The following is a 14,690-nucleotide window of genomic DNA, read 5'->3' as shown; positions in this document are numbered from 1 at the left end:
GGTGACCACACCTACTCTACCACAGTCAAATTGAACTCGCTTATGAATAGAAATATAACCATCGTAGGTCAATTCAGGAGAATTTTACTAAGCAGAAATACTCAACTGGCTTTGTTAAGAGAAGTTGTAATGACTAAGTCAAGAAGAATCTGTGACTCATAACAACTTGACCCTGACAAAAAAAATATTTTTAAAATCAGTTTAGAGATTCGTATGAAGTTTTATTGCAGCTGAAATTTATGGCCCTTTTACGATGCTTTTTATTTACTTTTTACTTTTTTTATGCAAATTTGTGAGAAAACTAAACAAAATTCATGACTAATGCAAAACAAAAGGCTCAATCTGTCTCACATACTGGATACTTGTCTTCTAGCCGTGTGAGGATGGAGAATCACGTTCTCATCCCCCCACCAAATGCAGCCGTCTTCCCGACACCAAGCGGAGAGTGACCTTTGACCCTGTGGTGCACGAGAGAAAGATGGAGGCAGACGGTGATGCCAATCACGTGTCACTCCAACCTGTGACTCTGAAAGAAGCAGCTGATATTGTTGTGAGAATTTTGGATCCTTTCTACAAGAAGGGCAAATTTGCTACGAAGGTAAAGTATAAATATAAATATAAATATAAAAAAAAGGACACCAAAGTAAAGACTTGGGATTTCTAATTTTGTCTGTAGGACCTGTTCAAGTCGTTCGCTCGCTTCCTCTCTCATCTGCTGGTAGAAGGAAAAGCAAAGGATCGTGTCAAAGGTGAGATTTCACAATGCAGACCCGGCAACAGAAGGAACAAAATAAACTGTTTATTAAACTATATTTGTAAGATGGTTAAATGAGCTTAAGCTGGAAAATGGGAAAAAAAAAAATGCTGTTGCACAACTCATTTCTCAATGTCTGATGAATAATTTGATGACTATTAAAGACCATTAACACTTCATATTTTGCCATTTTTGGCACACATGAGCTACAAGACGTGAAATGCAAAGATCACAGTTTCAGAAGTAAGCTTTTTTTTTGTTGTTGAATTCAAAGAAGAAAGATTTTTTTTTTTTTTTTTTTATTATTAGTAAATAGAAAACACCCATTCATGATAACTACCTACAAAACCCCCTCAACTTCACAGTGTTCATTGGAATTTGGATATTGGAATTGGATATCTATTTGCATAATAGAAATCATTACAAAGCAGCTTTACAAATATCAAATGTAGATTGAGCTCCATAATGAGTAAGCCAGATGCCAAGAAAACCCTCATTGAAATGAATTGACGTTGAAACCTTTAGAGGGGGAGTTCATGCTCTCCTGTGAGACGTCCTATATTGAGATTATAAATGATATAATTGTGGAAATAGTTGTAAGTGCCAAAGGTCTTGGATCGAGCCCAGGACAGTCTTTACGATTATTAAAGCAGTCAGTGAGAGAGTTATTATTATTATCCATTGAAGCAAAGCTGAGACTTAAATTATTTTTAGTCAGACAAGACCATGATCCGTCTTCTGCGGCTTGCTCACTCTCAGGATGTTTATTGGAAAAGAGCTTCAAAGTTTAATAAACTGCTGGAATGTATAATACTTGAGTCTGTTTTTGCAGTTCATCAGTCAGCAATGAATATAGATTTCATTGGAAATACTGCTAAATATAAAATAGTTTTCTGAATCCGAGAGCAGTTCTGAATAAATGGCTATGAAGGGATCTTTCAACACTACAGGATTTTCACACGTAATAATCCATAAAAAATTTTATTTGATCCATTCAAATTGTAAATATGTGTACCGTAATTTACAGAATATTAAGCGCACCCAAATATAAGCCACACCCACTGAATTTGACAAAGATTTTTATTTTGAACATAAATAAGCCGCACTGTGTCTACACTGAAACTAATGAACTTTACACAGGCTTTAACGAAAGACAGTGACTGTAACACTGCATGTATCTAAACAGTAGCCTACCAAGAAATTCACTGTTCACTGTCTTCCTCCTTCCTTTCACAACTATTTCTCTCAAGAGTTTTCCTTTTGGCATCGTCGTGCGTTTAAAAATCACCATCGGTGAAGCTTTTCTCCCGATGCCGTGCAGCTCAGAACACAGGTAAAGTGTGTTTTTCCATGCCCGGTTGTTTTCAGCGTGACGAATGATTCGCATTTCGTGTAGACAGTCCGAGTGAGCGGCAGGTCAAATGTCAGAGGAACCTCATCCATATTTATGATGTGCTGCGGCCCGATTCAGTGGAGCGCATCTGATTTAATATAAAGAGTTTCATTTGTTCACCTGAACCCGTGCAGCAATTTCATTGGTCTAATGTTTGTGAAACCGGGAAAAAAACAGGAAAAATCCATATATTAGCCGCTTCATTGTTTAAGCCGCAGGGTTCAAAGCGTGGGGAAAAAGTAGCGGCTTATAATCCGGAAAATACGGAAGTTTAAAATCTCTCTGCGAGTGTCTCCATCGTTGTCGGATGGGAAGCGCCTTGGTGCTGCTGTTCCCTACAGAGAAATCCTCACCCAATACTTGTAGCAAAATTGTACAATAAATGTATGCCAATTAGGAGCATTTTAAATATTCAAAACAATATTGTTTGAATGTAAGAAACGGTGGCCCACCCGCTGTTAAAAGGATCAAGTCAAAGTTACAATTTTTTTTTACTTAAATAACATTCACAATATACATTTTGCCTCATTTTAAAAAAAGTAATTTGTAAATAATTCCCTCAGCTAATATTTTCAGTGTGACTAAATACAACTCTATGAATGAGGCAACATTGTGAATATTGTTTGACCTCAGTTTTTAAGGCATGGGTGGTTGGGACTTTGGGGATTTCCTGTATGTCGAGATGAAGATGAATGATTTTTTTTTTTTTTGCTCATCTGTTTCAGTGAAAATGGAGGCAAAGAGCTTCATCAAGCGTCTCTTCAGCAGCATCCAGCGCTGCGAAAACGAGACGGACTGGAAACACCTGCAAGACGCAGCCAAACTCAATGCAGCAAGCAGAACTGCAGTTCAAAAGGACAGATAGAGCTCTCAGCTGTACCCTTTACCTCCTGCCTCAAATGCTTCTGGGCAATGTTACCCCTCTCTCAGGAACTGTGTGCATTTCAGAGGCTGCTGCTTATACGAAGGCAACATATTTCAGCAACTGACCCACATTTGCTCTTACTAGTGCACTTTATTGATGGCACACGCCGAGATTGATTTATTTTTTTTTTTACTCGAGTGCCGACAAGGGCATCGATTCATTACTGTGATGTAGCATTCGGTCGTAGCTGCTACGTTAAATGCTGCTATGTATAAGGGGATTTGTGGATATTTTACAGAGAGGGGGGAATACCAAAAAAAGTGTTTTAGGGAACTTCTAATTTATTGTTTGCTCTTCTATGCTTTTTCTTTCTTTCTTGTTTTTTCTGTGGTCACTCATTATAAAAGTTATGGATATGACCGACCTCCAGGCAAAATGAAAATAAATATTGTTCCTTCTCACAGCAAAGCGTAAACTACACGATCTTTAAGAAATCAGTGTCAAGTCAATACATATATTTATCTTTAATTAACTTTTCATTATTACTTGATGTGAAAATGTACATTCACGGTCCAGTTTATTAACACCGGCCCCTTAAATGCAGTTTTCTAAGCAGCCGGTTGCAAAAAATTCATCCAAGACCAGAAATCTCTGTTGTTGACTGTTGGTGCCATACTGGGATTTTTACACGGAACTAGAAATTACACAGAATGTAAGGAAAAGAAAAGAAAAAAACAGACGAACAGAAAAGCATCTCATTCTGAACCTTGAAGCGGATGGGTTATCACAGCAGAAGACCAACTCCTGTCAACAAAACAAACAGTTATCACAGGATATATAATTTCACTGAAGCCCAGTTGAACAATGGAAATAGACCAAGTGGTATTCTAATGTTCGGTTGAACTCGCTGTAGCCTCAGTCTGACATGTACTGCAGTTATTAAAGCATATACTTGTTACTATTTAACTGGCTGATGGATGCACCAATGTGCAGCTTAATCTGAACATAATCCTAGGACTTTAAACATTTATTCATCATCAGTTGCCCTTTATTCTGGTCAGAGTCCAGGATGGATTGTACATCAGCTCATTGCAGAAAACCAGCAGTACAACATTCCTGTACATGAGTACCCAAATATAAGCTGCACCCACTGAATTTTACAAAGATTTTTATTTTGAACATAAATAAGCCGCACCTTTCTATAAGCCGTACATTGTCTACATTGAAACTAATGAACTTTACACAGAAAGACAGTGTCTGTTACACGGCGTGTATCTAAACAGTTGATTCATTTCATTTCAATTCATTGTTCACTGTCTTCCTCCTTCCTTTCACAACAGTTTCAACAAGTTTTTCTTTTGGCATCATCGTGCATTTAAAAATCACTATCGGTGAAGCTTTTCTCCCGATGACGTGCAGCTCAGAACACAGGTGAAGTGCGTTTTTTCATGCCCGATTGTTTTCAGCGTGACTAATGATTCGCCTTTCCTGTTGCCAGTCCGAGTGAGCTGCAGGTCAAATGTCAGAGGAACCTCATCCATATTTATAATGTGGTGCAGCTCGATTCAGTGGGAGCGCACCTGATTTACTATAAAGAATTTTATTGGTTCACCTGAACCCGTTCAGCAATTTCATTGGTCTAATGTTATGTCGCTCAGTTTTTTGGCTTGAAGTTTGTGAAACCGGAAAAAAACCAGGAAAAATCCATAAATTAGCCGCTTCGTTGTTTAAGCCGCGGGGTTCAAAGCATGGGAAAAAAGTAGCGGCTTATAGTCCGGAAAATACGGTAATTTAAAATACCTGGGTTAAATATGTCTCCAGTAAAAAGTACTCCATTTACATTTCCAATTGATTAGAAGTGCAGAAGGATTTGCTTTTAAATGTACTTGAGTCAAAGATTATATATATATATATATATAAAAACGGATCTGGGACAATTATATGTTAAATAAATGCTGCTTTCTCATTCATTCGTAAGAAGAGAGATTTCTATTGTGACAGGCACACACACACACACACACACACACACACACACACACACACACACACACAGAGTACTCATACTTCACACCTACTCTCATGGGAACTGCAGGATGACAGTTGTGGTCTCGAGGTTCTCACTTAAGCAAATTTTTGTATAGTGTTCAATACAGTGTAGCAAGGAACACGTTTTTCTTGAAACGTTGTGCAGAAAGAACCGAAAATGAAAAACTACCAGTACTTGATAAAGAACAGACACCACACAGACTCCTTTACATCTGAAATGTTTGCATGAGTTTGAAAAAAAAAATACTTCGAGGGCATTAAAGTGTATGTGTTTGTATCACGTGAAACCGAGGACCGTTCAATCAGGACAACGGAAAATGACTTGAGCAGAAGTTACATTTATTAAGACTTCTTATTCACAGAAAGTGCATTTTTATTGACTGGAATACTATATCACAAATCACTGGTACATTATCATTTGTCAAGTACATGAAAGTGCGCAGGTTGCTTTCTAATAAGGTGCGAGTAGTACCATAGCAAGTACAACAGAAGCAGCAGCAGGAATAGCAATAACAGACTTGTTTGCTGAGGGGGTCAGAGCTATATAGAGCTTAATAGAGCTAAGGATTGCCGTCATTCTCTACTGATGACTTGTTACCCATTCAATTAATATTGCTAATTCTTTTGAAAACACTAGAGCAGGTTTGGACTGAGGCCCCTCAGCCCCACAAACAGAAGCAGTTACCCCTGTCCCCAGGGGATCTGATCACCAGGTCACTGACAATCTCGACCGTACCGAAGAGGGGAAAGAGCTTTTCGTCGAAGCGCTCGTTGTACGTGTAGATGTGCGAGTGGCGCTCGGCGTCGTAGAAGGACAGCTGGCCTCGCTCGTAATCCAGGTAGACGCCAACCCTGCGCGGGATGAGAGACTCCGGGAGCGCCGTGAAGGGCACGGTGAGCGCCTTCAGCTCGACGCCTCGCTCCAGCCTCAGGGTCAGGTAACCCGTGTTGGTGTTGAGTGACTTGAAGCCTTTGCGCAATGCAGACTCTTTAGCTACGCCCAGCCTCCAGTCCATCTCCCCGACGTCGACTTCCCAATAGCGGCGACCCAAGCCGAAGCCCTCGGTGCCCACGGCGCACCACCAGCCATCAAAGCGCTGGTGGTAGTTGGGAATGTCTCGGCGATCGAAGCCACAGCGCATGCGCTTCTCGTCAGCCGAAATCAGCAGGTCCGGGTTCGCCGTGTCCAAGTCGAGAGTCACCTCCACTGGGGTACAAGCGACACGCTTGGGTAAGTCGATCATATTTGTCATAAATATCCATATATATGTATATATACGATGGACATGTTGAGAACAAACCTGCAGCATCGCAGATCCAGTCCCATACTGATAATTGGGGAAAGGAAATACTTCTCTGTTAACTCACAGCTAAAATCAAACATTATTATACATAGAAATAGTGAAAATATAACTGGTATTGTTTTACTTACCAGTCTGAGGAATATAAGGAGTAGCACCTGAAAAAGTGAAATGATTTAAATCCACAAGCAACTGAAAAATACTTTTTAGTCTAGTTTGCCTACTACAAGGGCTTTTTTTTACTTGTATGTACTTTACAGCACAGTAAAATTCTTTCTTCATGTATCCCTTCAATGTTAGGATGCTGGGATCAGAGCATAAGGGCAGCTACGACACAGCGCCCCTGGAGTACAGGGGATTAAGGGCACAAGAGTGGCAGCTTGGCGATACTGGGGTTTGAACCCTCTGCCTTTCGATCAGTAACTTTCGATCTACATAAGAATAAGCACTAAGAATATCTCACCGATTTTCTGACTCTTTTGCTTCCATATAAGCCACTGCTGTGGAATAGTCTCCTGAAACACGGAAAAACATCCATCCCATTAAATTTTTGTTTGCTTACTGGGGAGACCTCTAGATCTATTCTTTAAGTGCAAGTTCCCCCACCTTGTCCAGCTCTTTTGTCAATAGAGTCCAGAAGATCAGCTCCACGGCAGTCTGGAGAGTCGGAACACGACCTCGTCGCCACTGCTTCTGCAGATCCTCCAGCACCATCACCACCTGCTCGCCGGGCCACACGCTCTGCTACAGAGTGCAAAAGAGACAAAGTGTGTCCCAGGATCTGCAACTAGTGCAGGAAAACCAAAGCCATTATAATATCTGAAGACGTTTGAAAGCATGGCAGGGTTCTTGTGCAGGACTGGAAATGGGTGAAGTTTAGAAGTTTGGCGGAAAACAGAAAACAAAAACACTGTGACATGATCTTTAGATTTCCTAAAAACAACGGTATTTATGCAATTTTTTAACATCCATGAACAGATGGGGGGTTAAAAAGGGCCATTGTGTTTCCATTGCCTATCCGGGAAATACTGGATGTGAGGTGGGAATTCAATCAGGATGTACACACCCAGTCAAACACCAGTTCGTATCTAGTGGCAAATTTTGGGTTGGTTTTTTTTTAACTGAAGAGCCTGCAGGAAGCCCATGCAGTATAGCATCTACACAGCTCATTTGAAAAAAAATAAAAAAATAAAAAAAGAATAAGGAAAGAATTTTCTTTTTGTTTGGTTTTCACAAAGAAAGGAATTACAAGCATGCAGTGGGAAAATGTAATGCTGTATCCCTGCTATTCATTTGGGTCTACCTCTGGCTGAGCCCTCAGGTCCTTGATCCAGGTCATAATGAGCCTTTTCGCATTCTCTATATCCTGCTCGCTGCTCAGAGCCAGCTCCATCCAGTTATTGTTCTCTGGCCAGCCATCAGTCTGCAGTGGCCTTTTCTGCAAGAGCACATTTGTGATAGTTCATGTCTGTTTGCATGTCATCAAAGAACAACATACAATAAAAAAAATAAGTCCTTAAGCTCCATGGTAATAAATAAGTCAGTAGTCAAAACATTTTGACATACAGTTAATTGCTATTGCTGTTTTGCACAATCCTTTTTGTTTCCATTTGGTTAATTACAAGGTTCACGCCTGTATTCAGTTCTCTCTTACACGCTGCACTGTGTAATATACAGTAGGTTTACTGGTGGCGCTATATTGTGTTTTGTGTATTTGTCCTACACTGTCTTGAGTTGTCTTTGCTCTGTTTGCACCAGGTTGCACACTTTATGTGGCGAGGACACTAACTAGTCCTTAGCTCCGTATTTTCTGTTATGTAGCTTTATGTTGTTAAATGGAGCACCAGGGTTCTGGAGAAACGTCTCATTTCCCTGTGTACTGCATCAGCTATATATACTTACAATGACAATAAAAGCTTCTTGACTTGAATATAATACAAGTGACATAATAAACTTTCTTTCGGCTTCTCCCATTAGGGGTCGCCACAGCGGATCATCCGCATGTTTGATTTGGCACATGTTTTTACGCTGGATGCCCTTCCTAATGCAACCCTCCCCATTTATCCGGGCTTTGGACCGGCACTAAGAGTGGCTGGGGATGGTTCCCTGACCGGGGATCGAACCCGGGCTGCAGCGGTAAGAGCGCCGCATCCTAACCACTAGACCACCAGGGGACCTACAATACAAGTAACATAATAATAGCTCAAATTCAGTCATGGTTGGTTATAACGTGACAACACTGTTGAGTTGATTCTTACCTCTTTCCAAAAAAAAAAAAAAAAAAAGAGACTAAATCTGCACAAGGTGTTTGATGGTCACATATTGACAACCATATAGTGACTTGAATACACACCTACACATAAAATGAGAGAAACATACACACACATCATTTATAACGTGCACATGCTTCTACCTTGCTCTCCAGCAGGGATGCCCACTCCAGAATAAAAGCTCTACAGTTCAAAGTGGGCCAGACGTCCTCACAGTTGGTGATGTGCTCCAGCACCTCAGACATCTTCATCCAACCAGAAACAGGAAAGAAAAATATGTATAATAGACTTTAATAAACTTGTGTATCTGCAGGATCATCTTTATTCTCAATCTACATTAGAGCCTTGAAGCAGTGCATAGATGTTATTATCCTACCTGGCAGACTCTGCTCAGGTCCTTGGCCAAGTTCACGATAAATTCTTGGCTCTCATCCAGAGACTCTTTCTTCTCATCTTTTGCCTTGTTGCGAGACTCCTGGACACACAGAATATTAAGTTACAGTGACTGTGGAATATCCAGTCTGTATAAAAAAAAAAACACTTGTCTAAAGCAGTGTAGACGTATTACAGAAATATGTATTCAGAGAACGTGAGAAGCTGACAGTTAAGGGTATTCAGAGAAAAAATAAAAAATAAAACAAGGGCAAACTTCAGCTTTTTTGTAATGCAGCTCCATCAGCCTTTCCTATTATCGATCCTGCTTAATTCGCAGCTATTGAACTGAATAGCCATGACCAGCCAGAAAAACAATGGATCCATCAACTAACAATACAGAGAAAGGTTAGAATTTTCTAATTCACTTTACCAACTGAATTACATTGGCACATAAGTCAAATTGTAAGTAACCTTCTTGTTGAACCTTTCCCGTCATGACTTGTATTTATATTCTGACTATATTTAATTCTATTTTATATCAACTTTCTAATATCAAATCAAGCCCTTCCTGATTCTACCAGAGTTTGATAAAAAGTATGAAATACGAATCATAACAGTAAGCAGTTTATTAAAATTAACAATAAAAAAACAGTAAGCAGTGTATCCAGTGGTCCCCCACGAATTATGGACGCACCCCCGCAACCCCTATGGTACCTTAGTGAATTCATCTAAACATTATATCACTTGAATACAATAATGCATTTTTTTAAGTTTTATGGAATTTGTTAGTGAAAGCAGTTTAAAATGTTATTCCGAATGTTCCTGAACGTTCGGAACGCAACGGGCTGTTAGTTAGGTTCCAAATGAGAACCCGTGAATTTTCCGAGCCGTGACTGTACTGTCTTTTCATCACACATTAAAGCGGCTAACGTGGCAATATCAAAAATGGAAACACGACAGAAAATTTTACCACAGCATACAGAGCCTGCCACAACAGTCATGATGCAGGTATGTCAGTCTTATGATGCAGAGTTAAATGTTACCCAATGCAGAAATATGTGCGTTTCACCTTAAGCTTGACGGTGAAGTTCTTGGCCGGTTCGACAAGGAACTGGAGACAGTGTATCATCTTGGCTGATTAGCACTGAAATCACCTAAAAATGAATGAATTATTATCATAGGTTCATATTAATACTGCATTTAAAAAAAAAAAGCATCACTACTACCAGTTGATACTGTTTCTATGTCAACCCTGTAAGACTGAAATACAATTTTGTTCATTAGGTATTTCAGGTTAGAGGTAGTAATCTATAGGGACTTTTCTCTGTGTTGTTTTGATTCCATAATGACTTGCCAGTTTTCCACTCAGACAGAGGCTAATAGAAAATAGGTCATTAACGAATTACGACTTTCAATCTCTTAGCTCAAAGGCTTTCAGAGATTTGGCTCAATTGTTAAACGTAAAACAAAACCGACTCGCAATTCATGACTGCACGTTAGACAAAACTATATTAATAGGTGAGTGACTGATTATTAAAATAAATAAAAAACATGCTTGAAGACCTTTAATGAAATATTATGCTAATTAGCTATTTATCTATATAGTGGTGCTAAACAATTAAAAATGTTTGGACAGAGATGAGACTCAGTATAAAAAATGAAGTTTTATTGATATATAAAGCAGATATATTCCTGTTTTTAGACCAAAAAGTTTGATGTAATCTGATTAGGCACCAGCAGAGAAAAACAGTTTAACATATGATGCAAATCAGCTCCAAATCAAAACAGAGCAAAAAAAGTGATTTCTTTATATTTATTACGTGTAATCAGGGCTGCAGCTATCGATTATTTTAGTAATCGAGTATTTTAACGATTATTCTATCGATTAATCGGAAAAGAAGCATTTGTTCTTTATTAAACAGCAATACAACATATACAAGAGGAAATAAGACGGGACAGGAACAATCATTTGTTTCCTTTTTAGAAGAATTTGCATTTTTAGCGCTGAAATTGCAATCTGTGAAAACTAAACCTATTTTGTGCCTTTAACTGCCATATTTCATCAAAATGCAAATACAAATATATATATTTAAAAAATATAAAATATCTATTCATATATAAAATATAAAATAACAATTTCAAATGAATTAAATAAAACGCACTGTACACAGTTTTCTTTATATTTTAGTTTGAAATGATCTAATGATCCCCCCTGTTTTCTCCCAGTTCCTCCATTTTTCATTCGGCAGTGCCTCCTGTGTTACCTGTCCAGTGCGCTCCAGAGTTAAGCAGGTGGTGCGTCAGTAATAAGTGCTCCGTGTGTAGTTAATGTAGTTTTTGATGATGAAAGAAAACTGATTCACACTTAGATGCACCATTCCAAATTTCATCATAACTACCCTCATGGTGCCTGAGAAACAGATCTGACCTTGGCTGCACCCCCTATGTTAAACCACACCCAAAACTGTTTATGACATCAGAATCGTTTCCTATCGCAATTTAGCAATAAAATAGTAAGTGGATGGAGCTAATTAGTTATTGAGACTTTTTAATCTGTAAATCCTTTATGTTAAATAGTTGTCACGTGCTTGATAAGTGAAAGTACCAGAGTAAAGGTGTGCACTGAAACTGGAACCTCGCCGTATGCAACATGCAGAACCATAAATGTGGGTTTTACTTTCATGACTGTAAAAGTGAGTCAGACATGAAGCTTGTGTGTGTGTGTGTGTGTGTGTGTGTGTGTGTGTGTGTGTGTGTGTGTGTGTGTGTGTGTGTGTGTGGTTGGGGGGAGGGGGGTGCTCGCCTTGTGCTGTGAGACTCATTTGTAGCATTTTTTATTCAAAATTCATCCCATTCATTTGGCCTCGTTGGCATTGCTGTAGTTGAAATGACAAATTTGCTGTGATTTAAACTCATTTAATCATTCGAGCAGGCCAGGATTCCCTTGGGAGTGGGACTGCAAAATCTTGTCTCTTTAAACCACATCATACTCAAAATAATGAAATGTTATCATTTACTAACATCGCTTTAAACAAAATAAGTCGTTACACCCTCCGTCACCGTCGGCTTTGCCTTAACAAGCCGACTGGCAAAATGTAGATTCTTCACGTTACAAAATGTTTCGGTGAAATGAAAACACTGACTATTGCACACTATTTGGTCAAGTCCTTTATGTAAAGCGGTACAGACCCCCGAACGTATATCTAAAGGTCCTTTTTGTTTCAATCTTAACCAGTTTAAAGCTGTGGATAGACATAATGCAGAGACGGGGCTGCAAGCCATGCTGTCATTGCACGAGCTGAGCCAGCACAGCACTCTGCAGAAAATGAACTCAGCACAATCTCTCTCAAAGCTGGGAAAGGCATTTCTTAAACCTGTATATTTAGCCGGTAGCATTATGTTTAAATGTCATATTTATATAAGCAACACGAAATCCTGGGTTATATTATCCCTAGAGCAGTAACGAATCACAGTGTTACTACATATTCCATTCTTTGAGAAGATCAGATTTCTACTCCCGTCTCAATGGATCCGAGAGCCTATCCCAGAAATTCAGACGAATAGGACGGCATGCCACTGATGTATCAAATGAACGTTAGAGCTAGATTTTTATCAGCCCTTAATGATAAGCCAAAGAGACGGAACATTGTTAAGTAATTGACTTAATATAGAGAGGGATGAAGGGAAGAATTGATTTCTTATACGAAAGCACAGTTCAGACATGCATTAAATGGCTGGTGTGATCTGGATCAGTAAGAACACTTGCTTTATTTATACACTTTTGCATCATTAAATCAGATCAACACTTATATATATATATATATATACACAATACATATAATATATATACACACACACACACACACACACACATATATATATGCAAAGATAATAAGAGTAAATTGTCTGACTGCCAGCCAACACAAGCCTTTCTATTGTCATTGTTATGTATTTATTTGTATTTATTAATCAAGTCTAGGCTGAGTTTTGCAGACAGAAAGCAGGTGAAGGACGCAGACACTGCGGCACTCACTAACTACATGTATATTGATGATAACCTTGAACTGACATTGCAACACCATTTTGCACCTAAGCACTTTAATTCCTGCACAAAATGTCATCCGCGTGCACTGCTACCCTTTTTAATGTAATCAACTGATTAATAAATAAATAAATTAATGAATAAATACAACTCTCTTAAAACCGTCCAAAGTCATTTCTGCACGGCTTGGCCATCATTTCTTGCCATACCTTGTGCTCACAGACGTACCTGTGAAGATGTTCAGCTGTAATATTCTGGGTTCAGTGCAGAGGCGATGCACGAGCAGAAGCTGCACCCGAGCTCGCGCACGCTGCAGCATACACACTGACCTTGTTTACATCTCCGGACCTCCTCTAGATCACAGCGGCCGTGTTCCATTTAGGTTCCTGTTAAACGCGTAGTGCACTAGGTAGTGCACGAGAGCTGCGCAGTGAGGTAGGGTGTGAAGGGGCATTTGGGATCAAGGGATTGATTCACGAACTTCCGGATGCAGCGATGACGACAGAGCGGGTTTATTTTACGCAACGATAACGTTTTTAATTTTCACATTTTGCTTTTTTTTTTCTTAAAAAAAAGATTTTTTTAATAATATTATTATTATATATTATATAATGTATTTTATAATTTACTAATACTAATAAAACAAATATATATTTTTTATTAAATAAAATTAAATGTATATATATTATTTTTATATTTTTTTGTTTGTTTGTTTGTTTATAAAACAACATCGTTTCGTGCACAAAATCTCACCTGCATGCACTGCTCTGCTTATGAATATACTTATATATAATTTACTTATTAATATTCATTATTTATTAATAATAAATTAATAAATACTATTAATAATAATCCTTGCTAATAACACTTTAACAAACAAATGAATACAACCTTAAGTCATGCGCACTTGTTACGTTTTAATTGTCACATTTTGCTTTTTAAAATGTATTATTTTTGGTATCATTTTTTATCTATCTATCCATCTATCCATGCCCCAAATTGTATCTACATGCAATGCTTTATCTAAACTACACTTATTAATAAATTAAAAACTACTATTCCGACTTTTCTTAGTTGTGAAAATCCTCTGATTGAAAATGCTGTATTATATATTTATTTGTTTGTTTGTTTTTAAGAAAAGATTCTTACAGTTTTTCTCCACTGATTTGGCACGTTTCTCAGATCAGAAATGAAATTCTCAAAAGGACTTGTTCAACCTCCACCTCTTTTAGTCATTTGTGCACACCATAAAAGCATTTCTTGTTGCTTTCATGTAATTCATGTAATCGATTGTGTACAAGTGTCTACTGTTTCCTACATTATCAGTTTTTTTTGTCATGTTGATCAGAAAATATTATACTGGTTTCACATGAACAGTTTAACCCCCAAAACATCTCAGCATCAGTTCATTATATACGTCATTGAATGCAAAATGGTTAAATTAGTTGTCAGAATCTGTAAAGCTTAAATGTCTATTAAACTATTTTTTTATGTGTTCCAAATTGATGAATCGTGCAGATGAATCTTGAATGTCACTAATGAAGCGAGTGCATGGAATCAGATCAACCAATGATCAACTGGTTCTCTAAAAAAGGTCAAAAGTGAATCTTGTGAACCTTCATTTGGCAACAACACATTTACAAT

At 38.3% G+C, this 14,690-nt stretch overlaps 2 protein-coding genes and 1 non-coding gene across 3 annotated transcripts in view; 1 reads left to right on the top strand and 2 right to left on the bottom strand.

Annotated features, from left to right (window-relative positions):
- The window catches only part of recql5 (RecQ helicase-like 5), a 41,150-nt gene extending 37,675 nt beyond the window's left edge, over positions 1-3,475 (top strand). The window contains exons 17-19 of the mRNA XM_046865938.1: positions 374-598; positions 677-749; positions 2,873-3,475. Coding sequence (XP_046721894.1) covers positions 374-598; positions 677-749; positions 2,873-3,012 — 438 coding nt within the window. The 3' untranslated portion in view covers positions 3,013-3,475. The remainder of the gene's footprint in view (positions 1-373; positions 599-676; positions 750-2,872) is intronic.
- Positions 3,476-5,380: 1,905 nt separating this feature from the next.
- Positions 5,381-13,428, bottom strand: si:ch211-120g10.1 (E3 ubiquitin-protein ligase TRIM69). The gene is made up of 10 exons (XM_046866861.1): positions 13,275-13,428; positions 10,074-10,158; positions 9,006-9,104; positions 8,773-8,874; positions 7,663-7,797; positions 6,966-7,103; positions 6,823-6,874; positions 6,491-6,517; positions 6,360-6,386; positions 5,381-6,265 (listed from the first exon to the last, which is right to left on the bottom strand). The coding sequence occupies exons 2-10, from the start codon at positions 10,131-10,133 to the stop codon at positions 5,718-5,720; spliced, it is 1,188 nt and encodes a 395-aa protein (XP_046722817.1). The 5' UTR covers positions 10,134-10,158; positions 13,275-13,428; the 3' UTR covers positions 5,381-5,717.
- On the bottom strand, positions 8,462-8,534 carry trnak-cuu. The gene has a single exon. It is a non-coding gene; the product is annotated as a tRNA-Lys (tRNA).
- Positions 13,429-14,690: the final 1,262 nt, after the last annotated feature.

The sequence above is a fragment of the Silurus meridionalis genome, chromosome 14 (genome assembly GCF_014805685.1).
Source record: "Silurus meridionalis isolate SWU-2019-XX chromosome 14, ASM1480568v1, whole genome shotgun sequence".
Lineage (NCBI taxonomy): Eukaryota > Metazoa > Chordata > Actinopteri > Siluriformes > Siluridae > Silurus > Silurus meridionalis.
Note: the sequence above shows the minus strand (reverse complement) of the source record. Positions and strands in the feature narration are given on the sequence as shown.

What these genes read in the sequence shown, in the direction of transcription:
- si:ch211-120g10.1 (XM_046866861.1), bottom strand. Translation starts at nt 10,133, where the DNA reads ATGATACACTGTCTCCAGTTCCTTGTCGAACCGGCCAAGAACTTCACC. An exon ending in CATCCCTGCTGGAGAGCAAG is followed by an intron (nt 7,798 to 8,772) that starts GTAGAAGCATGT and finishes GTGCTCTTGCAG; the next exon opens with AAAAGGCCACTGCAGACTGA. An exon ending in CTGGATCTGCGATGCTGCAG is followed by an intron (nt 6,266 to 6,359) that starts GTTTGTTCTCAA and finishes CTTGTACCCCAG; the next exon opens with TGGAGGTGACTCTCGACTTG.